The sequence below is a fragment of the Hippopotamus amphibius genome, chromosome 16 (assembly GCF_030028045.1).
Source record: "Hippopotamus amphibius kiboko isolate mHipAmp2 chromosome 16, mHipAmp2.hap2, whole genome shotgun sequence".
Lineage (NCBI taxonomy): Eukaryota > Metazoa > Chordata > Mammalia > Artiodactyla > Hippopotamidae > Hippopotamus > Hippopotamus amphibius.
The window spans coordinates 64,488,789-64,513,669 of NC_080201.1; the positions used below are offsets into that span (position 1 = coordinate 64,488,789).

A 24,881-nucleotide genomic window follows, 5' to 3' on the forward strand; every position below is an offset into this window, starting at 1 on the left:
ATGGCTGAATCTTTTTTTTCTGACTTTGGCTTGTTGTGGTACCTGGAGGAGCTCAAAAAGGAAGAGTTCTGGAAATGTAAGGAGCTCCTCAAACAAGAACCTCTGAAATTCGAACTCAAGCCAATCCCATGGACTGAGCTAAAGAAGGCTTCACGAGAAAATCTCTCAAAGCTGTTGAGCAAGCATTACCCAGGAAAACTGGTCTGGGATGTGACCCTGAGTCTGTTTCTACAGATCAATCAGAGAGATCTCTGGATGAAGGCTCGGGACAAGATCAGACGTAAGTGTTGTGGAAGGGATGCAGGGCAGGGACCTGTGGGGGAAGGTTGGTTTGCTTGGAGCTTCTAATAAGGAAGGTCACATCGTTGTTGCATTAGCGGCCGTGTCCCCATCAGTTGAGAATGTGTATCTGTCAATAGGAGCCTTACAAATAATAGAAGATTGTAAGCCAGCTCTGGTCATTCACGGGCCAGTGATGGACTGTGGATGAGTAATGTCCTGAGACAGACCATTTGTCTAAATGTGTTCTCCCCATTTTTCTGTTCCAAGCTGAGTCAATGCTCTTGCAGGAGATGACCTGGGACTTACTGTCTGTGCAACCAGGACTGCTGAAATGCAATTCCATTATGATCACTGCCCATCCTTTTTTCTTTAAAATTAAATTTTTTTATTGGAGTATAGTTGATTTATAATGTTGTGTTAGTTTCTGCCGTATAGCAAAGTGAATCAGTTATACATTTACATATATCCTCTCTTTTTTAGATTCTTTTCCCATGTAGGTCAAGTCCTTTTGACCAGACCTGCACAAGAGACTAGGCAGAATCCTGAGATTAGGAAATATTGATAATTATAGAGAACATACGGTACTATAAGAAGCACTTTTTATGTGTAATGTCCTTTCATTCTTAACACGACGCCGAGGTTTACAAATGAGAAAAGTGCAGACCAAACGGTGTCCCCTCATGTTAGATGACTTCTCCAGAAGGGACAGATCTGACTCCAAACCAGTTATTTTTGACTCATTGACGGGCTTTACATTCTCCTCTGGGAGGATACACCATTGTTTTTCTCCCTCAGAAAATAAGATCAGTCGACTTGTAAATCCTGGCAAACAAAGTGACAAACTATCAGACAAATCACCCATTAAAATTTTTTCTCTTTATATATATTTATTTATTTTTGAGTGTTTCACCATAAATTGGAGTTCATGAACATAGAAACTCTTCTGGCATTTCTCTATAGTTTATTTTTCTGCTCTCAAGATTCTCTGTTTTCATGGCTTTATTATGATTTTTTTTTTATTCCCTCCCTTCCTTGACGCCCCCCCCTCGAGTCCCCCCCACCCTCCCTGCCCCAGTCCTCTAAGGCATCTTCCATCCTCGAGTTGGACTCCCTTTGTTATACAACAACTTCCCACTGACTATTTTACAGTTGGTAGTATATATATGTCTGTGCTACTCTCTCGCTTCTTCTCAGTTTCCCCTTCACCCCCCGCCCCCTCCCATACCTCGAGTTCTCCAGTCCATTCTCTGTATCTGCTTTTTTAAATTGAAGTATAGTTGATTTATAATGTGTTATTTCAGGTGTATAATAAAGCAATTCAGTGATGATATATTTTTTTTTTCCTTTTCATATTCTTTTCCCTTATAGGTTATTAAAAAATATTGAGTATAGTTTCCTGTGCTGTAGAGTAGGTCCTTGTTGGTTATCTATTTTAACATAGCAGTGTGTATATGTCAATCCCAAACTCCTAATATGTCCCCCCCACCGCCTCTGAAGTCACCCATTTTTATAAACAAAGCTTCCTCTGCCCCAGAGAGAGAAAGGCTCTCTAATGTCCAAGGCTCTTTTCCTAGTCACACATCTTTAAACAAAACTAGCAATGCCCTTTGCTCGGAAGATGTGCAGAAATGCCTCACCTTCTATAGTTCCTATTTCTTCAATGTGGGGTGTGGTCCTTGCCTGTGTTTGTAGATTTGTTTACCTCCCCTAATGTGTAGCCTTGAACATGGAAGGTACATAATCAGGGCAGGTTGAAAGAGTGATGGTTGAATGGTGCCTTTCTGAAATGAACTTGCAATCAGCATGGTCTTAATGGACTAGCCTGGACCTTATGATTTCAAGTCAGACAACTGTGGGACAAATACCTGATGCTAATATCTGTTAATTAGCTAAATTAGCCAACGAGTGTAAACTCTCAACACTTTTCTGTAAAGTGGGCATAGGATGAATCTTAATGGACTGTTGAGGAAGATGCAGTACCAGTCGCAAATTTCTCAGCCCCGATTCCTGGCTGGCCCTCAGCAGATAAACAGTAGTGCTTATGAATTCTTGACTGGGGAGATACCACCCTGCTTCTAGTTTGAAATGTAATCCCCAAGTATTCACACTTTGTGTAGCCTGTAGCTCTGAGATGGGCTTCCGATTTTGATCAGGTGTTTCCACGGACATCAATTCAGATAGATGATGGTCCTAGCAAAACCAAGTTCATGAGCCTGGTCCCCTGTGGGCATACATCTGTCTTTGCAGCTGTGTTTGAGTACCTCTGTAGGGGTCGTTCTGAGTACCAAAGATGGAGTGTATATTTTAACCGTCTTGTATCTGTCCCTGTTAACTCAGATAAGCTAAACCCGTATAGAAACCACATGAAGAAAAAATTCCGAGTCATATGGGAAAAGGAGACCTGTCTTCAAGTTCCCGAGGATTTCTACAAAGAAATCACAAAGAATGAATGTGAACAGCTGAGTGCTGTCTACCTTCCTGTGGAGACGCCTGGAAAGCCCTCACCCACTGTGATCTTGCAGGGTCCTGAAGGAGTTGGAAAAACAACCCTTTTGAGAAAAGTGGTGCTGGAATGGGCAGAGGGAAACCTATGGAGGGACAGGTTCTCGTTCGTCTTCTTCCTCAAAGGCAGTGAAATGAACCGTGTCACAGACACGAGCCTAGTGGAGCTCCTCTCCAGGGACTGGCCCGAGTCTTCAGAACCTATCCAAGACATTTTTTCCCAGCCGGAGAGAGTCCTGTTCATCCTGGATGGCTTGGAGGAACTGAAACATACCTTGGCGCTTGACGCTGACCTGTGCGGTGACTGGGAGCAGCGGCGGCCAGTGCAGGTTGTCCTGAGCAGTTTGCTGCACAAAAAGATGCTCCCAGAATCCTCTCTGCTGATCGCCCTGGGAAAGATGGGTATGAAAAAAAATTATTCCTTGTTGTGTCAGACAAAATGCACATTTCTCCTGGGGTTCTCTGAACGCCAAAGGAAGCTGTATTTCTCCCACTACTTCCAGGAGGAGAATAAATCCTCGAGAGCCTTCACTTTTGTGAGAGAGAAGAGACGGCTGTTTGTCTTGTGCCGAAGTCCCTTTTTTTTGCTGGTTGGTTTGCACTTGCTTGAAGTGGCAGCTGGAGAAGGGAGAAGACCTGAAGATTGCCTTCGAAAGCGTCACTTCTTTGTATGTGTCCTCCTTGGCAAACGTTTTCAAAGCAGCAAGTGGGAATTGTCCACCCAAACAGAACAAAGCCCGTCTAAGAAGCCTCTGTACCTTGGCTGCAGAGGGAATGTGGACTCACACGTTTCTGTTTTGCCCTGGGGATCTCAGGAGGAATGGGGTGTCTGAATCTGACGCCTTGCTGTGGGTGGACATGGGACTTCTTCAAAGGAGCGGTAGCTGCCTCACCTTCCCCCAAACGTGCATCCAGGAATTTTGTGCCACCCTCTTCTACGTGTTCAAATGACCCAAGGGCCATCCTCACCCAGTCATCGGAAGTGTGACCCAGCTCGTCACAACAGCCATGAGCGAAGCCCACTCCCACTTGTGCTGGATGAGGGGTTCCTGTTTGCATTCTCAACTGAAAAAACAACCTACGTGCTGGAGACATCCTTTGGTTTTCTACTGTCCAAAGAGATAAAACAGGAAATAACCCAAAGCCTTGAAACTTTGAGTCAATGGCGACTCCGATAAGGTCGTGGTGAGTTTCCAGGAATTGTTCAGTTGTTTGAGACCCAGCAACAAGAATTTGTAGCCCAAATGATGAATTTCTTCAAAGAAATTGAGATTTATATTGGTACCATTGAAGAATTGATAGTATCTGCATTCTGTCTGAAACATTGCCAAAGTTTGCAGAGATTTCACCTGTGTTTACAAAATGTCTTTTCAGATGAATCTGGATCTGTCTCAAAGTGAGCTGTCTATTAACTCCCTCCCTCCTACCTACAGACACACCATATTTATAACTTGCTCCACTCCCCAATGGATATTTCATAAATCATTGTACTTTTGTATTTGTACTTAAAAACATGGCTTTTGCAGTCAGAAAGATGCTGATTTGAGTTCTTGCACTGCCGTTGGCTAGCTGTGTGACCATGAACTGTTGTTCTTAAGTTTTTCCAACAGGGGTAAACGTCTTCATAGGGCCAATGTTAAGTTGAAAGGTGAGCAGTTTCTGTTATTGCCAGGACTATGCTTCTTTTTGCCTCCCCATATCATTTTCACATATCCTGGTGATTCCACTGGGAAAGGATTCTTGAAAGCTTGTGCCGCGTTTCCTCTGGATTTTGCTCATGTGTCTTTTTCTCTCTTTGCTGATTTTAACTTGTATTCTTTCATCAGGCTCAGGCTACCAGCTCACACTTTAGTGCTCAAATACATATCCCCTTTCACAGTCATGCTTTTTTTTTTAAAAAAATTAAAGTATAATTGAAGGACCTCCCTGGTGGTCCAGTAGTTAAGACTCTGAGCTTCCACTGCAGGGGGCGTGGGTTTGATTCTTGGTTGGGGAACTAAGATTCCACAGGCCACATGGTGTGCCCCACCCCACAAAAGAAAACCCACTAGAAATGACATACAACATTATATTAGTTTCAGGTGTACAACATAATGTTCAATATTTGTACATTCAGTGGAATGATCACCACAGTAAGTCTCGTTAACATCTGTCACCATACATAGTTACAGAATTCTTTTCCCACAATGAGGACTTTTACATCCACCCTAATGTTCATAGCAACCTTATTAAGGTATGGAAGGAAGCTAAGTGACCATCAACATGAATGGATAAAGAAGATGTGATATAGATATAGATAGGTAGATAGATGGAATATTATTCAGCTGTAAAAATAATGAAATCTTGCCATTTATGACAACATGAATGGAGCTGGGAGGGTATTACACTTAGTGAAATAAGTCAGACAGAGAAGGACAAACACGGTATGTTTTCACTTACATGTGGAATCTAAAAGAAAACAAATGAACAAACATAAAACAGAAACAGTAGAGGTACAGAGAACAAACAGTTCCCACGGGGAAGAGGGGATAAGGGGAGGGGGAGGGGCAAAATAGGTGAAGGGGACAAAGAGGTACGAATTAGCAGCCATGAAATAAATGTCACAGGGATGTAATCTACAGCACAGGGAATAAGTCAGTATTTTAACTTAGTGTAGTGTGCAACCTCTAAAAATATCAAAGCACTGTGTTGTAAACCTGACATCAATATCGTAAGTCAACCATACTTTGACAAATGGAAAAAAATCATGCAGAACAACAAGAAAAAGAGATCTACTCTCTTAGCAACTTTCAGATACACAATTTGGTATTGTCAGCTGTGGTCTTTACATCTCCGTGACTTGTTTATCTTACACCTACCTGTACTAGTCGCGTTTTTGGATACAGTTCCTTGTTTGCTGATGGGTCACCAAATATCAACCTTTGTTCATATAAAACTGAGTGTTCCCCCAAAGAGGAGGAAGAGGAGGCAGAATAAGGGTGAACAGCTTGCCCAGGGTCGCATAACTCACAAGTGTCTCAGGCGGGGCTTGATCCTGGTTGCCTGGGTCTCGGGGTCCACTTCCTTGACCGCCACACATGTGGACTCAGTGCTCCTGGCTGCTCCTGTCCCTGTGCAGGTCAGACTGTCAGCTTTGAGGGCCTCTGGGGAAGGTGTTCTCCTGTGTTGAAGATGTCTGTGTTTACATGCATTCTTTTAAAAAAAATTCTTTTAAATTTTGTATTGGAGTAGAATTAACAATGTTGTGTTAGTTTCAGTTGTACAGCAAAGTGATTCAGTTATACGTATACATGTATCTATTTCTTTTTCAAATTCTTTTCCCATTTAGGTTATTACAGAATATTATTTGTATTCATAATATTATTACAGAATATTGAGCAGAGTTGTCGGTGCTGTACAGTAGGTCCTTATTGATTATTTTATATACAGTAGTGTGTATATGTCAATCCCAAACTCCAAATTTTTCCCTTCTCCCCACCTTTCCCCTTGGTGACCATAAGTTTGTTTTCTAAGTCTGTGAGTCTGTTTCTGTTTTGTAAATAAGTTCATTGTATCATTTTTTAAAGATTCTGCATATAAGTGATATTATATGATATTTATCTTTCTTTGACGTCACTCAGTAAGGTGAAGCACAGGTCCACCCATGTTGCTGCAAATGGCATGATTTCATTCTTTTTAATGGCTGAGGAATATTCCATTGTCTGTATGTGCACCACATCTTCTTTATCCGTTCCTCTGTTGATGGACATTTAGGTTGCTTCCCTGTCCTGGCTGTTGTAAACAGTGCTGCAGTGAACATTGGGGTGCATGGATCTTTTTGAACCATGGTTTCCTCTGGATACGTGCCCGGGAGTGGGACTGCTGCATCACATGGTGGCTCTATTTTTAGTTTTTTAAAGAACTAGTTGAATTGGCCACTGGAGAATCACCGTGTTTGTCTTCCCGTAGTACCATGGAGAAGCTCTCCCTCTGGCGGGATCTCTGCTCAGCGTATATGGCCAGTGAGAACTTCCAGATGTTAGATTTGGACAGCTGTCCATTGGACGAGGCCTCCCTGGCGATTCTCTGCAGGACGCTGCCTCAGCCTGTCTGTAAACTCCAGAAGTGCATGTAAGTCAGATCTTTACCTGTTCTTTGAGTCAGTAGGAGGGTGTCATTCTTTCTACCCTGGCTTCTTTTGAGAACCGAAGCTTTAATCCAATGTGTCGAAAGAAAGTTCTGAATGCTTTGATTCAAGTGTTTTACTGCGTGAGACACAAACTGTGGACAAATGGGGAGACTTTAAAACTGCACATGGTCAAGAAGCTCGATTCCCAGCAGCTACAGCTCAGGTTACAAAGCCCGAATGAGAAAAGATATTTTCTTTTCTGCTGTGAGTGTTCCCTAGGACCGTACCTTCCTTCCCATGGCATCAGCTCACCTGCGCGCAGCCCATTAGCTGGCGAGTGCAAGTTCACGCTGACTTTGAGAAATCTCAAGTTTTGTTTAAGAAGCAGAATTGACGTTTCGGGGAAATCAGTTTTAATTTTGGATTACACAACTCCATGTGTTTTGGTCTAGAGATGTGTTTGAACTGTGGCCCCCATTTCGGTTTCTCTGTAACAAATGTTTTATTAAAATTTTTAAAAAAGTGATTAATTATTATTTATTGTTGTTGGCTGCATTGGGTCTTCGCTGTTGCATGCAGGCTTTCTCTAGTTGAGCAAGACAGGGCTACTCTTCGTTGTGGTGTGCAGGCTTCTTATTGTGGCAGCTTCTCTTGTGGAACACGGGCCCTAGGCTTGTGGGCTCAGTAGTTGTGGTGCACGGGCTCAGTAGTTGTGGCGCACAGGCTCAGTAGTTGTGGCGCATGGGCTTAGTTGCTCCGTGGCATGTGGGATCTTCCTGCACCAGAGCTTGAACCTGTGTCCCCTGCATTGGCAGATGGATTCTTAACCACTGCACCACAGGGGAAACCCTGTAACAAATGTTTTGACCTTAGTGACATGTACAATAAAACTGGCTTGGAGAGCCCAAGTGGGAACAGTCCTGGTAGTTGGTGATGTTTGCTTGGATGCCGATGGATTGAGAATAGATGTTTCCCAGGTAACGGAGGAGGAGGGTGCTGAGGACAGGTGGGAGAAGAGCCTTAAGTTCATGAAAGAGAAGAAGAATAAGAATAGCACAGAGAGTAGGTAGCAATGTATAGGATACTTCCTCGGCACAGACGTTGGTCGCTTTACATGCATTTTCTCCTTTGTCTTTTAATCCTCATAACAATCTTGTAATTAACTTTTTACAAAACATGTACCAGAAGCATAGGGAAGCTCACAGTTCTTCTCTGATACTTTTATCTTTTTCTGGTAGAAAGAATGCTTTTTATTAAAGGTAGGAAATCAGGGAAAGGAGGTGTTTCTCTGGAGAGACTGCATTTACGTACAGAAATAACTTTTTTTCTGTGTAATTTTTTAAATTTAACTTTTACTTTAAATTGGAGTATAGTTGATTCACAATGTGTTAGTTTCAGGTGTACAGCAAAGTCATCCACTTATACATATGCATATATTCATTCTTTTTCAGATTCTTTTCCCATATAGGTTATTACAGAGTATTGAGTCGAGTTCCCTGTGCTGTACGGCAGGTCCTTGTTGATTATCTGTTATATTTTATATGTAGTAGTGTGTGTGTGTTAATCCCCAACTCCTAATTTATCCCTCCCCCCAGTCTTTCCCCTTTGGCAACCATAAGTTTGTTTTTGAAGTCTGTGAGTCTGTTTCTGTTTTGTAAATAAGTTCATTTGCATCATTTTTTTTAAGATTCCACATAAAAGTGATGTCGTATGGTATTTGTCTTTCTCCATCTGACTCAATTCACTTAGTACGATCATCTCTAGGTCCATCCATGTTGCTGCAAGTGGCAGTTTCATTCTTTTTATGGCTGAGTAATATTCCATTGTATACTGCACCACATCTTCTTTATCCATTCCTCTGTCAATGGACCCTTAGGTTGCTTCCACGTCCTAGCTAGTGTAAATAGTGCTACAATGAACATCGGGGTGCATGCATCCTTTCGAATTATGGTTTTCTCAGGGTATATGCCCAGGAGTGGGATTGCTGGATCATATGGTAGCTCTATGTTTAGTTTTTTAAGGAACTTCCACACTGTTCTCCATAGTGGCTGCACCAATTTACATTCTCACCAACAGTGCAGGAGGGTTCCCTTTTCTCCACACCCTCTCCAGCATGTCTTGTTTCTAGATTTTTTTTTTGATGGTAGCCATTCTGACTGGTGTGAGGTGATACTTCATTATAGTTTTGATTTGTATTTCTCTAATAATCAGTGATGTTGAGGAGCTATTCGTGTGCCTCGTGGCCACCTGTATGCCAAGGACCTCAACTTTCTTTCAGCCCCTTGATGGAGCTCATTCCTGACTCAACATTTGTTCCAGCTGCTCTCATTTCTGATCAGTCTTTCCTCAGACCGTCACCTGGCAAGATCTTCCAAATGCCTTCTGTCACCACCGCTCCCCCAAAGTAAGCACTTCCCCCCCACCACTCCAGCCACTATATAACCTCATCCAGTGTTCAGTTTCAGTGTTAGTTAAGAGCTTGCCCCTCTTTTGTTGTAATCTCCTCCAAGCAGAAGTTAAGCTCTGCGTTCTGGATCCTGGACTGTCTATTCACGGCTATATACCCGCCGCACCCTGGCGTCTAGATGGAACGTAAGTATTTGTCCAGTGAAGAGACTGAACAGGTAGTTTGGGGTTGATGCATAGAATAAGGATTGCTCTTTGAAGGGATAAGATCCCGAGTCAGTAAGTAGCCCTGTCTTTCACCTGGAGCACCTTTGGAATGCCTTTCCTTTCTTCTGCTCCCTTGTACCATCTTCCTCCCATGTAGATACCACGTGGTATCAGGTCATTACTGAAAAGTGTGTGCCTATTTTAGAGATAACTTTTGCTAATTTCTTAGCTTATTCTTGCTTCTGTGACTCATTCTTTCCAGCTGAGTTCATTGTTCATCCCATGTCACTATGCTAGGAATTTTTCCAACAAGCTTTACCAGGAGCAAATTTGAGTCATAAGTTTGAGTAAATATGAGTCTAAAAACATCTCCCTTTCAACTGTACCCATTAATGATGAGAAAACACACTGAATATTAAAACTTTCCCCTTGTTTCTTTGATTTCTATTAGTTTGTTTCTTTTGTCTTTTTTCTTTTAATTGGGGTATAGTTGCTTTACAATGTTGTGTTAGTTTCTGCTGTACAGCAAAGAGTCAGCTATATGTATACATATATCCCCTCTTTTTTGGATTTCCTTCCCATCTAGGTCACCACAGAGCATTGAGTAGAGTTCCCTGTCCTGTACAGCAGGGATATACAGTATCTATTTTACACACAGTAGTGTATATATGTCAATCCCAATCTCCCAACTCATCCCACCCCACCTCCCTTTCCCCTCTTGGTGCCCATAGTTTGTTTTCTACATCTGTGTCTTTATCTGTGCTTTGCAAATAGGTTCATCTGTACCATTTTTCTAGATTCCACATATGTGTGTTAATATATGATATTTGGTTTTCTTTCTGACTTACTTCACTCTGTTGGCTTATTTCTTAAATCCAGCTTTGTAGATGTAGATTTTTTCCCCCAGTTTTCATCGAGGTGTAATTGACATAGAACATTGTATTTGTTTTAGGGGTGCAACCTGATGATTCGATACATGTATATATTGCAGTAATCACTACAAGAAGTTTAGTTAACATGGACTGCCTTACATATGTAGTTACATTGTTTTTTCCTTGGGATGAGAACTTTTAAGATCTACTCTCTTAGCAACTTTCAAATATATAATACAGTGCTGCCAACAATGTTGCTAACAGAAGTCATTCGGAGATCCCCAGGACTGTACATTAGACCCCAGTTATCTTATAACTGGGAGTTTATAACTTTTGACCACTTTCTACCACTTCATGCTCCCAACCCACAGTCTCTGGCAGCCACCAGATGTTTGTGAGTTAGTTGTTTCTCTTAAGATCCCCCGTAGAAGTGAGATCATATAGTGTCTTTCTCTGCATTATTTCACTTGCAGGTGTAGGGACTGATCATTTTCATTCCCCCGTTATAGATCATCCTTTTAAAAAAAAAAAATCCTCAGTTTTGGTAGTATTTCGAATTCTTCTCTATCCCTAATAGTTTACAAATTTCAATATAATGGGTCCCTGTGGGAATTTTGTTTAACCTAATTTTACGGGCTCTCACTGGGGCCCTTTCAGTCTTAGAACTGACAAATGATTAATAACAGGTAATTTGGGGGAAGGGTTGTGTTTAAGTTTAGGAAAATGAATTGCTTATTTCTGCTACAGTAGGGAAGTATTGGGTTGGTCAAAAAGTTCGTTCGGGTCTCCTGTAAGATGTCCATCAACAGAGGAACAGATAAAGAAGATGTGAGCTATGTAAAATGGAATGTTACTCAGCCATAAAAGGAATGAAATAATGCCATTTGTAGGACGTGGATGGACCTAGAGACTGTCATACAGGGTGAAGTAAGTCAGACAGAGACAAATATTGTATAATATCATTTATATGTGCAATCTAGAAAAATGGTATAGAGGAACTTATTTGCAAAGCAGAAATAGAGACACAGATGTAGAGAACAAACTTATGGTTGCCAAGGGGGGGAGGGAGGTAAGATGAATTGGGAGACTGGAATTGACATATATTCACTGTTGATACTATACGTAAAATAGATAACCCATGAGAACCTGCTGTACAGCACAGGGAACTCTACTCAGTGCTTTGTGGTGACCTAGATGGGAAGGAAATCCCAAAAAGAGGGGGATATATGTATACTTATAGCTGATTCACTTTGCCGTACAGTATAAACTAACACAATATTGTAAAGCACCTATACTCCGACAAAAATTAAAAAAATAAACAGAATTACTACTAGCTAAAAATAGAAAGTAAAAACTTGGGTTGGACTTATATTGAACATATGATCTACTATTGAAACTTCATACGGAAATAAAATTTGAGTTTAAAAGAACCTGAGAATTGTCTTTTAGAAGGAGACAATTTTAAACAGAAATGGGTCCTTTCCCTTGGGAAGACAGTCTTGCTTGGCACAGTAATTCAAATATGTGCATCTCCATTATATGGGAGGCACTGAGCCAAACCTAGGCTGCAAGGAGGCACAAACACGGTATCTCTCTCCTCATGGTGCTTAGAATATAATACGGGCTACGTTTGATTTACTTTCCTTATCACATCTGTGGTGGTATGCAGAAGCAGGGACATCTAACCATCTGGTGCCTAAACATCCCAGAGAGAATTTGTAGGCAGCAGTAAGCAGGTATCTTAAAACAATATTGGGAGCCTAAGCATGGAAAGTAGGAAGAATTGTGTATGAGGTATTTTGCTTTGTGCTTGGACTTGATTGCATGAGTTGCTGTGATTTCCTCATCTTCTGCAGGTATAACTGTGCTTCGAACCTTGCAAACAGCCTAGACTTCTTTAAGGTCATTCGTCATAACCCTCATTTGAAACACCTGAACCTCCGCAGCACTGGCCTCTCCTGTACGGATGTCAAGCATCTCTGTGAGACGCTAAAACAGCCAGTGTGTAACGTAGAAGCACTGATGTAAGTCTCAGCGTGGTCCACGATGTATTTTTTCCCAGTGTGAATGCTGCAGTTTGAACATGCCCGTTTCTTTCCTGTCTTTGTCTCTTACATGTTTCACCACTTCCATCTCAGTATCAGTAGACCTCCTAGTAAGATGAGGATGGATGAATTCTAAAGGGCAAGGTTTCCTTTCAGAAGGTCTGTCCCATCTTTCCCTTCTTCGGTACTTGAATTACTTCTCATGGACACCATCTGATTCTCCTTAGCTCTGCTCTCAGCCAGCCATACCAAAACCAGAACTCCAGTTTCTTCTTCTTGAAGATGGTCATAGAAGCTTAAAATGAGAAAGCTTATGGATGACCACAAGTGTGATCTTGGAATCTGGCAGATGATAACACTGAGGTTGGAGGGAAAGTGATTTGCCCCAAATCATTTCTTCCTCTTGAAAATTATCTGGGATACCCTTAGCATATCATTGGGTGATTTCTTACACAGGCTGTTTTTCAGCAGGAAGGACAAAGGGAAGTAATAGAAGTAGCAATAAACAGAAACAACTTGTTGAGCTCACCAAGAGAATATACTCTTCCCTCCACCAGTAATATGATAGATGGGTCACATCTGCTTGGTTGATTTCACCTGTCAAGCATCATCAAGACAGAGAGGAAGGGTCCATGCGTAAGAGTTGTTTGAGCGTAGAGGCTTGCTATTGATATAATATTGATATATTACTGTTTGAGCTGTTTCCGTATCATAACAATTCTTTTCTTCACTCTAGCTCTCTCTACTTAGGGGAAGCTTACAAAATTCCTTAGTATTTGCCCCATTTCACGTTATGCTATTTGCATACAGTTTTACATATTACATGGTAGCTTAAGTCTTGGGTAACAGATCTAGGAAACCAGGAGTCAGTTGTAGACAGTTTATAGGTCAGATCTTTGCTTCTTTGGGGCAGACCAACTGTGCCCTTGACTTCTGTTTGGTATTGGGAGTGGGAGGTCCTCAAAATCAGGCTCTCTCCAGAACAGTAATTCTCAACAGAGGATAGTTTCATTCTCTGTTAGGAGGTGTCTGTGTCTGGACACATTTTTTAATTTAAAAAATTTTTTTATTTTTTAAATTAATTCATTAATTTTATGTTTTTATTTAGTGGCTGCATTGCATCTTTGTTGCTGTGCGCAGACTTTCTGTAGTTGTGGAGAGTGGGAGCTACTCTTCATTGCAGTGCACGGGCTTCGAAATTGCTGTGGCTTCTCTTGTTGCAGAGCACAGGCTCTAGGCGCGCAGGCTTCAGTAGTTGTGGCACACGGGGTGTAGAGTGCAGGCTCAGTAGTTGTGGCGCACGGGCTTAGTTGCTCCGCGGCATGCGGGATCTTCCCGGGCCGGGGCTGGAACCCATGTCGCCCGCATTGGCAGGTGGATTCTTAACCACTGAGCCATCAGGGAAGCCCTGGAGATGTTTTTTTAGAAGACTTTATTGAAGATCATTGCACTAGGAAGGAGTTAAGACTATTGCAATAGGAAAGAAAGTTGAACTCACTCTTCTGAAACAAAAGAGGGGTGAGCTCATGGAAAAAGCACTTTAAGGAGGAGGTTAGTCTAAATGATTAGGTCACTAGTGTTTGTTAATTGTGGAGACATTTTTGATGGTCATGATTGCACGGGGAGGATGCTTCAGGCATCTGGTTGGAAGAGGTCAGGGATGCTGTTCAACATCTGACAGCACACAGGAAGCCCCCACACCAAAGGATGATCTAGGCCAAAGTGTCAATAGTGCTGAGGCTGAGAAACCTGCTTTAGCCTGAGATGTTCTTTTAAGCTGCATTAAGTCTCAGACCAGGGTTTCTCAGCCTTACAGCTACGGATGATGCATAATCAGATAATCAGACTTCCTGATATCTGAAGGTCCAGATCATTCTTTGCTGGGGAGTGGTGTCTACAACATGGCAGGATGTGGAGAAGTGTCCCTGGCTTCCACCTACTCGGTGCCCGTGGCACCCCTCTCTCCGGCTGTGAGAACCAGCAATGTCTCTGGACTCTGACAAACGTCCCCTCAGGGTCAAAATTCACCCCCTGTTGAGAAGCCCTGGCTCAGACGTTTTCCTAATTCCAGTGGAAAGCAATGAAGGATTCCCGAGGAGAGTCATGTAATTACATTCGTACTTTCAAAAAGTCCGAATTGGCAGGTGAGGGATTAGAAGCCAGGACATGGTCCAGGGCCAGTTGTGCCTACGTCATCCAAAGCGTCAGGGCTCACGTCCCACCACACGTGTCTCTTGCGTAGGTTGGGAAGCTGTGACGTCACGGATGAAGCCTGCGAAGACATTGCCTCTGTTCTCACCCACAACAAGAAGCTGAAGCTTCTCTCCTTGGTAGAAAACCCCCTGAAGGACGAAGGAGTGAGGGTGCTGTGACGCCCTGAAGAACCCAGACTGTGCCCTGGAGGCCCTGCTGTGAGTTGGTGTGGGGGAGGGGAGCCCTGGGGGAGACAGCGGAGGGTGCACAGGACCCTTCAGTGGTCCAGCATAGTGGAGCAGATACAGATGCTTGCCCCGTAGGGGAGCCATGAGGTTGAATTCAAGCGAGGCAAGACTAGCCCTTAGATGCCTGGCATCTAACTTGGAGCTGGATACATCTTGGTCACCATGAAGAAGGATGATGTCTCTGTAGGTGTACGGGTGGCTGGGGAGGCGGAGAGTATAAATAATTAAGAAAAAGGAATTCATTTGATTGCTTGCAGGTGCGGGGCTGCATATGTTCTAGTTTATGGCTAGGACACCCCCAGTATCTCCACCTCTTTCTTGTTGCTGATTTATAAAGCGAACTGCTTCCTTGTTGGGGACTGTAGAAAGGGTTCTCTATTTGAGCAGTGAGGCCACAGGAGAGACTTAGTATTAAATTTTTCAAAAAATGCCTTAAAGTGGGGGACAATACAAGCACACCCAAGTCTATGGAAGCAAATAAGTAGTCTCGAAACAACGTGTTTGTGTATGTGCGTGCACAGATGTGTTTGTGTATGTAGACCTATGTGTTACATATACACACAAAGTGGCATTTACAATAGAAGGCAGCGAAAATATTATTACTGAGATAATTTTTTAGACTGTAAAAGAAAACCCTAAAATAAGGTCCAGAAACATTAAACATCAAAACCAAACTATTAAAAAAAATAAGGGAAAAACGCTGAACTCTAACGATTAGACCAAAAAGTCTTTAGAGGTACAAAGGAAATGACATAGTGGAAGATGAAAGGATTTGGCTATTAAATCCTGCTTGATATTATACAATAAACAGAATTAAAGTGTATTCAGTAACTGGTAATTTAAATGGGCTGTATTTATCTAGGAGTTCTTTAAAATATATCACTTAACCTTTTTGTTTTTAAATTTGAATTTGTATTCCTTAAAAATGAGAGACTACTAAAGATGTGAGAAAGTCACTAGTAATTTTAAAAGAAAAAAAGGTTCAACCCATTTTTTAACTTTTTGTTTTGAACTAGTTTTAGACTTGCAGAAAGTTTGCAAAAATAGCACAAAAATTCTCCTTTAGCCCTTACCCCATTTTCCTAATGTTCAACCTATTTTTAATAGTTAATATTTTAATATTTAAATGTTTAATACCCTCTTAAACAAATGAGAAAATTTTAAAGATATATTCCACTTGGCCAGAATTCTGCAAAATGGGCAAATTTAAAGTATGGTTGAAAGTATGAAGTGTTTTTTTGCAAAGTAAGATGGCTGATAAATCAAGAAACAAATGACAAGTCTGTTAATAATAAACCTCAGAACTTCTAAATATTTTTGATGCAAGATGTTAATTCAGTATGACTTAAAATGGCAGAAGGTATAAAAATACAAGTGGAGATATTCAGGGAATGTATAATTGTAGGGTCGTGGAACCGTTGGAGACTATATTATGGAACCATTAAAGTGTTAATTTTTTTTAAATGTTGGAAAGAGCTTATTTCATTGAGAAGAGTATGTTAGTTGCCTATTGTCTGACTTCAAAAATTCAAACACTGAAAGGGAAAACCCAGTTTGCTAATAAAAGACTTGTGCATTCTTCCTGCTGGAGGTGACATTCTGAGATGCCCCAAAGGGGCCAGGCAGGTAACGGGGTGGGTGGGTGGGGGCTGGGGGTGTGATGTGAACTGGGCAATGCCTGCCCCACCCAAGGTGGGTTTCTGGTCCCTTCTGCCTGTTATTTGCCACGTGAGCATCTTTTGTGGAATTCCAGGTGTCTGGCTTGTGTGTGATAGCTAAAAGCACGGAATTCTGCGTGAAATGTCAGCTAAACCAACTATTTACATACAGGGGTCCTATTCAGTCTTGGTTTACCTGGTTGCAACTTGTATCGTATACTTCCTTTTATTTTCTAAATTCCCAATAGTGGGTAGACAAGAACTGATAACCACAGTTTCTTTTTTTTAATTAATTAAATAATTAATTTATTGGCTGTGTTGGGTATTGATTGCAGCACATGGGCTTTCTCTAGTTGTGGCAAGTAGGGGCTACTCTTTATGTGGTGGGTGGGCTCCTCATTGTGGTGGCTTCTCTTGTTGCAGAGCATTGGCTCTAGGCATGGGGGTTTCAGTAGTTGCAGCACATGGGCTCAATAGTTGTGGTACATGGGCTTATTTGCTCCGAAGCATGTGGGATCTTCCTGGAGCAGGGATTGAACCTGTGTCCCCTGCATTGGCAGGCGGATTCTTAACCACTGTGCCACCTAGGAAGTCCCCACAGATTCTTCTTCTCTTATGTTTCCTGCTTAGAGAAGTTCCTTTAGCATTTGTTGTAAGGCTGGTTTGGTGGTGCTGAATTCTCTTAGCTGTTGCTTGTCTGTAAAGCTTTTGATTTCTCCGTCGAATCTGAATGAGATCCTTGCTGGGTAGAGTATTCTTGGTTGTAGGTTCTTCTCTGCCATCACTTTAAATATATCGTGCCACTCCCTTCTGGCTTGCAGAGTTTCTGCTGAGAAATCAGCTGTTACCCTTATGGGAGTTCCCTTGTATGTTATTTGTCATTTTCCCCTTGTTGCTTTTAATAGCTTTTCTTTGTCTTTAATTTTTGTCAGTGTGACTACTATATGTCTTGGTGTGTTTCTCCTTGGGTTTATCTTGCCTGGGACTCTCTGTGCTTCCTGGACTTTGGCGGCTATTTCCTTTCCCATGTTAGGGAAGTTTTCAACTATAAACTCTTCCAGTATTTTCTCAGGTCTGTTCTCTCTCTCCTCTCCTTCTGGGACCCCTATAATGTGAATGTTGGTGCATTTAACATTGTCCCAGAGGTCTCTTAGGCTGTCTTCAGTTCTTTTCATTCTTTTTTCTTTATTCTTTTCTGCATCAGTGATTATCACCATTCTGTCTTCCAGGTCACTTATTTGCCCTTCTGCCTCAGTTAATCTGCTATTGGTTCCTTCTAGTGTATTTTTCATTTCAGTTATTGTGTTGCATATCTCTGTTTGTTTGCTCTTTAATTCTTCTAGGTCTTTGGTAAACTTTTCTTGCAACTTTTTGATCTTTGCATCCAATCTTTTTTCAGAGTCCTGGATCATCTTCACCATCATTATTCTGAATTCTTTTTCTGGAAGAGTGCCTATTTCCACTTCATTTCATTGTTTTTCTGGTGTTTTATCTTGTCCCTTCATCTGGTACAAAGTCTTTTGCCTTTTCATTTTCTCTGTCTTTCTGTGGCTGTGGTTTTCAGTTCCATAAGATGAAATAGTGCTGATACTGCTTGATACTGCTGTCTGCCCTCTTGTGGAGGAAGCTGTCTAGGAGGCTCGTGGGTGCTTCCTGATGGGAGGAACTGATGGTGGGTTGGGCTGGGTGGGTGGAGCTCAGTGACACTTTAATCTGCTTGTCTGCCAATGGGTGGGGCTGTGTTCCCACCCTGGTGGTCGTTTGGCCTGAGGTGACCCAACACTGGAGCTTACAGGCTCTTTGGTGGAGCTAATGGTGGACTCTGGAAGGGCTCACGCCAATGAGCACTTCTCAGAACCCCTGCTGCCAGTGCCCCTGTCTCCTCGGTGAGCCACAGCTGCCCCCCACCTCTGCAGGCAACCCTCCAACACCAGCAGGTAGGTCTGGTTCAGTCTCCTGTGGGGGTCACTGCTCCTTCCCTCTGGGTCCTGGTGAGCACACTTTTTTGTGTGCCCTCCAAGAGTGGAGTCTCCATTTCCCGCAGTCCTGTGGAGGTCCTGCAATCAAATCCCACTGGCTTTCAAAGTCTGATTCTCTGGGGATTCCTCCTCCCGTTGCTGGACCGCCAGGTTAGGAAGCCTGACGTGGGGCGCAGAACCCTCAGGACTTCTGCAGTATAACTGTTCTCCAGCTTGTGATTCACCAACCCAGCATTTATGGGATTTGATTTTAACGCAATTGCGCCCCTCCTACCATCTCATTGTGGCCTCTCCTTTGTCTCTGGATGTGGGGTGGCTATTTTTTGGTGAGTTCCAGCGTCTTTCTGTTGATGTTTGTTCAGCAGTTAGTTGTAATTCCAGTGCTCTTGCAAGAGGGAGTGAGCACATGTCCTCCTACTCCGCCATCTTGATCCAGATTCTTAAAAATAACGTTTTAAAAGAAAAATAGGAAATCGGATATTGTCCAGCTATTATGAATAATAAGCACACTGTACCACAGAGAAGGGATGCTTTGGTCCAAGGTCATCCAGCTGTTGGTGATCTGACTTGGAACTGGGATCCGAGATTCCGTTCCCCAGTTTAGGACCCTGTAGTCCACATCCTTCTGTATTTTAACACCTGCTACACATTTTAATCCTCTTATTTTTCCAAGTGACCACAGAGACCAGGAGAATTTTTACATGGAGTTTCATGAAAATATTACCCTATAGGGCTTAAGTAAGTTGACGGATGAAGTGTGTGGTCTTTGCAGTTTGGAGTACTGCTGCCTCACCTCTGTAGCCTGCGACTACCTCTCCCAAGTCCTTCTGTGCAATGAATTCCTGTCTTTTCTTGATCTGGGGTTAAATTTCCTGGAAGATGATGGAGTGATAACTCTGTGTGAATCACTGAAGCACCCAAACTGCAACCTACAGAAGATGTGGTAGCTCTGCCTGTGATTTGCTTCAATGCCAAGGTTTCCTTTTTGGCTGTTGGCATCCTGGGAAGGAAATGAGGGGGAAAGCATGGAGTTTGCTGGGAGAAAAAAAAAGAGGCTACGTGTTTACCCCACCTGCTACTTCTGGGGCTCACCGACAGGTGTGTGTCTTGACGGTAGTGCTTGTCAGGACTTGGTAGGTCTGCTACTCTGGGGCTGGGTCTCTGTCCTTGGAGAGACTGGACATGGAGTTGTGAGTGCCTTAGACCAGCTGCGTGAACTCATGAGGGTGCCTCACTCTGCCCACGTGTGACATGAGAATAACTATATCTCCCACCTCAAAAGACAGAGGGACCAGTGGGAAGAACGCATGTAAAGTGCTGTTGTCAGAGGCTGCCCCAGAGAAGCGCACAGGGAGTGACGGACGTAGTGTGAGGGCCGGTCAGTGCTTTTACTGGGCAGATAAGGTCAATCGGCAAGTGAAGCACTCCGTCATCCCTGTTTCCATGGAGTGTCACACACGCATAGATGCACGTGTACACAGGTGTGTGCACACACCTGTGATGTAGAGCTGCAAGCATGCGTGTACATGTGCATCTATCTTGGCTTCTCAATCAGCACTGTTGACTTTTTAAATTAATTTTTCCTGGAGTAGAGTTGACTTACAATGTGCTAGTTTCAGGGTACGGCAACGTGAATCAGTTGCACGTATACATATATCCACTTTTTAAATATTCTGTTCCTGTATAGGTCATCGCAGAGCATCGAGCAGAGTTCCCTGTGCTGTACAGAGGGTCCTTGTTAGTTATCTATTTTATATACAGTAGTGTATATATGTCAGCTATCGACGTTTTGGCCTAGATTGTTTTTTCTTGTGGAGAGTGGTGGTCCGATGCATGGTAGGGTACTTAACAGCATCCCTGGTTTCTACCCACTAGATGGTGGTAGCACCCTCTCTCTGTGCGGCAAACCAAAAAATACCTCCAGGCACTGCCCAGTGTCCCCTGGCGGTGGGGAGCAAACATCATTCCCTCTTGAGAACATGGATGCACATGGACACACTCTATACATATTATATATATGTGCCTAGCAGACACGTACAGATGTATATATGCCTCTACCTGTGTCCACACGCACACATACATGCACATACATACATCAGGCTTATGTGTACATGCGTGTGTGTATATATGTGTGTGTGTTATGTATATGCACAGGTGTACATATGTAATGGATGACAAGCATTTTAAAAAAATCTTTATTGAAGTACAGTTGATTTACAGTGTTGTGTTAGTTTCAGGTGTACAGCAAAGTGAATCCATTACACACACACACATATCCACTCTTTTTTAGATTCTTTTCCCATATAGGCCACGAGAGTAGTGAGTAGAGTTCCCTGTGCTGTACAGCAGGTCCTTATTACTTATCTATTTTATATATAGTCGTGTGTGTATGTCAATCCCAATTTCCCAATTTATCCTTTCCCCCACCTCACCCCCGGTAACCATAAGTTTGTTTTCTTCACTATGATTCTTCACTATGTGTTTTGTAGATAAGTTCATTTGTACCCATTTTTTTTTAGATTCCACATGTGAGAAATATCGTATGATGTTTGTCTTCTGCTGTCTGACTTACTTCACTCAGTATGACAATCTCCAAGTGCATCCATGTTGCTGCAAATGGCATTGTTTCATTCCTTTTTGTGGCTAATATTCCATGCTATATATGTACAACATCTTTTTTTTTTTTTAATCCATTCCTCTGTTGATGGACATTTAGGTTGCTTCCACGTCCTGGCCATTGTAAACAGTGCTGCAATGAACATAGGGGTGCATGTGTCTTTTTTTTTTTCTTTTAAAAAAATTTTAATTTAGCACCTACTAGGTACCAGGCACTGTTTTAGACACCAGATGAAAAGTCCCGTTACAGCCAGTCCTGACATGTATCTTTTTGAATTATGGTTTGCTCCCAACATATGCCCAGGAGTGGGATTGCTGGGTCATGTGGTAGCTCTGTATCGTGCGCTTAGAGGCAGGGGATACATAGGAGTTAGAATATGAAATATTCAGTGACGTCCTCACCGAGGGGACGCTTGTGCAGAGACTTGGAGGAAGTAAGGGGGTAGCCCTGCTGATGCTTGGACCAAGAGCGTTAGAACCAGCAAGAGCAGAGGCCCTGGGGGGAGAGAGCAGGCAGGGCAGGAGAACTGCGGGGAGCCCAGGGTGTGGGGCAGAGTGAAGGAAGTGGAGAAACAGAGACATTATCTTGTCTCCACCACCGTCATCTCGGGAGCAGTTGCATCGCTCCCCCTTTACAGGAATAAGTGAACATAAGCGGAGTCATTCCAGGTTGGACCTCGTGAGTGTATATATTTGTGTGTCTATGTGTATTTTCTGTATTTTTTCTCTCCAGGTTGATGAGCTGTTACTTCACGTCTGTTTGCTGTGTGGACATTGCTACTGTTCTTATTCACAGTGAGACACAAACAGCCCTGAAACTAAAGAACAACAAGATATACGACACTGGTGTCAGACAGTTATGTGAAGCTTTAAAGCATCCTAAGTGTAAATTAGAGAATCTTGGGTGGGTGTCCACTGATGATGGGAAAGCTTGCCTATTTCAAAAAGGGGAAGGGCTAGGGGATTAAAGGGATAAAGGGGAAGCACGTTTGAGAACAGGTGTGTCTGCTACAGTCTGATAAATGAAACGCCAGCCGCGAAACCAGGGTTTGCTCAAGCTTGGCACGGCTGACCTCTGGGACTGGGTGGTTCTTGGCTGTGGTGGGGAAGCGGGCTGTCCTGTACATCTTAGGATGTTTAACTGTATCTCTGGCATCTCTCCACCCATGAGATGCTAGTAGCACTCCTCACGCATGTCAGATGCCTCCAGACACTGCCACGTGTGCCCCCGTTGAGACGCACTTGTCTAGATTGTAAAGTCTTCTCTCAGAGGCATGGAATCCGCATTTCAAGGGGGTGTTCCCTGTGTAGGCTGGAGATGTGTGAGCTCACATCTGCCTGTTGTGAGGACCTGGCCTTGGCTCTTACTGTCTGTAAGTCACTGAAGTGCGTGAACCTGGAATGGATTAGCTTGGACCGTGATGGGGTGGTGGTGCTGTGTGAAGCCTTGAGCAGTCTGGAATGTGGCCTGCAGGTGCTTGGGTGAGTGGACGCTGTTTCCCTCGGTGGTGAGTGACCTCAGAGGGAGGGTAGACTGCCACAGGTTTTCCCGGCCTCAGCACAGGTGACATTTGGGCTGGAGGGTTATTTGCTGTGTAGGGCTGTCCTGTGCATCGCAGGAGGTTGGATAGCATCTTTGGTCTCTGCCCACACACTCCATTCCCTTGGGTACCTCGCTCCAGTCATGATGATCGAAAATGGAAACTTCAGGGACTTCCCTGGTGGTCTAGTTGTTAGGACTCCAAGCTTTCACTGCTGTGGCCTGGGTTCAGTCCCTTGTTGGGAACCTCAGACCCTGCAAGCCATGTGGCAAAAAAACAAAACAAACAAACAAAAAAAAACCCTTCAAAATTGCTAAGAGACAAGATTTTTTTTAAGATTTATTGATTTTTATTAATATTTTTATTTTTTGGCTGCATTGGGTCTTTGTTGCTGCGCACGAGCTTTCTCTCGTTGCGGCGAGTGGGGGCTACTCTTTGTTGGGATACATAGGCTTCTCAGTGCGGTGGCTTCTCTTATTGAGGAGCACAGGCTCTAGGTGCTCGGGCTTCAGTAGTTGTGGCACATGGGCTCAGTAGTTGTGGTGCATGGCCTATAGTAGCTCCGCGGCATGTGGGATCTTCCCGGAGCAGGGATCGAACCTGTGTCCCCTGAATTGGCAGGTGGATTCTTAACCACTGCACCACCAGGGAGGTCCCTGAGAGACAAGATTTCTTTTTAATCTGTACTTATTATGCATCTTTTTTTAAAGCTCTTTATTGGGACATATTTGCTTTACACTCTTGTACCAGCTTTTGAGGTACACCAAAGTGAATCAGCTGTATTTATACACATATCCTCATATCCCCTCCTTCCCATGACTCCCTCCTGCTCTCCCTGTCCTGGCCCTCTAAGGCATCACCCATCATCAAGTTGACCTGAGAGACAAGATTTTAATTATTCTTACCATCAAAAGAGACAGTGCGATATGACAGAGGTGTTAGCGAACGTGCTGGTGGTAATCGTTTTGCAATATATAAATGTATCAAACCAACGCATTTCACCCCTTAACCTTACACAATGTTGTATGTCAATTATATCTCAAAAAATTTTTGATTAATTTTTGCAAAGAATGCCTATCATATCTATTCCCTGAAATTGTTTTAAAGGCTCCTGGCATTGTCTCCTGAGAGGCAAAATCACCGCCAGGCAGGAATCATTTCCTACTTCCTTTGCCCACAAGGATGCAACTCCAGCTCAGAGCTGAGAGGGGTTCTGTAAAGGACTGAGTGGAGTCTTGACCCAGAAGTACATTTCCTGAAGAGTAGCAGTTAATATTGTTTGGAACATTATGTTTGCATGTAGAGTGTGTGTAGTTGACATCCATGGAATGAATATTTGAGTGCCTTCCATGTGCTAGGACCTTGATGACCTCAGGACGGACAAAATGGTCCACATCCTTCTTGCTCCCTTTCCTAGTCTCTGGGAGAGATTCGTGCCTTCTTTGCACGGTCAACACAACTCTTGCAGCCATTTCTAGGAAAGAGTGGAGAGGAAGTAGCCATTGGGGTGTAGAGAGGCCAACAATCGTGGGTCAGGAATCTTTTTTTTTTTGTATTTTCCCAGCCTGAATAAATATTCATATGATGAGGACGTTCAGAGGCTGCTGACAGAGGTGGAGGAGGCGCACCCCCACCTGACCGTGTCTCAGGATCTCTGGACTGATTACGAGAGCAGGATCAGGGGTGTGCTTGTTTGATGGGGGAACATCCTGAAGTCATCCTCTCGCAAAGGCTTCCCCTTGGCTGCAATGGGCTTTTCTTCTCCTGACACACCCTGTCCTGTAACTTGTTCATCAGGGCAGTGGGGGCTGTGATTTCAGAGCTCTCCCTTCAGAGTGTTCTAGCAGTACGGCTGTGGGACGTGCCGCCTGTGCCTACGTCCTCTGTGCCCTGTCCTTAAACCTCCCATCCTGCCTCACAGTGTTTACAAGAACAGATACGTTAAACGGGTAAACACTGGGGAAAGCGTGACTTTATTTTCTTACCAGATGTCTTGGGCTGTAGGAGCTTGGGTTTGAAGAAACCATGATTCTCTGACACTTCTGACATAGAAACACTGCGAGGAGGTGTCTCTAGATTTTAGAATTTATTCTCTGCGTCTAATGTCCCGCCCAAACCTTTCATTTTCAGTTTGTCCAAATTTAGTTTTTCATCAGTTTTCTGGTTTAGTAAAAAAGCATATTTCCAGATCTCTATTTATCCTTTAGTATATGCTATTCCATTT

At 43.1% G+C, this 24,881-nt stretch overlaps 1 protein-coding gene across 1 annotated transcript; it reads left to right on the plus strand.

Moving 5' to 3' along the window:
- On the plus strand, window positions 1–24,354 carry LOC130839281 (NACHT, LRR and PYD domains-containing protein 9-like). Its single transcript, XM_057713383.1, is given in 12 exon segments — window positions 1–280; window positions 2,620–3,359; window positions 3,361–3,826; window positions 3,829–4,180; window positions 6,733–6,894; window positions 12,234–12,401; window positions 14,665–14,787; window positions 14,789–14,833; window positions 19,273–19,443; window positions 21,850–22,020; window positions 22,428–22,598; window positions 24,222–24,354. Coding segments are annotated over 12 exon segments (2,982 nt in total).
- Window positions 24,355–24,881: the final 527 nt, after the last annotated feature.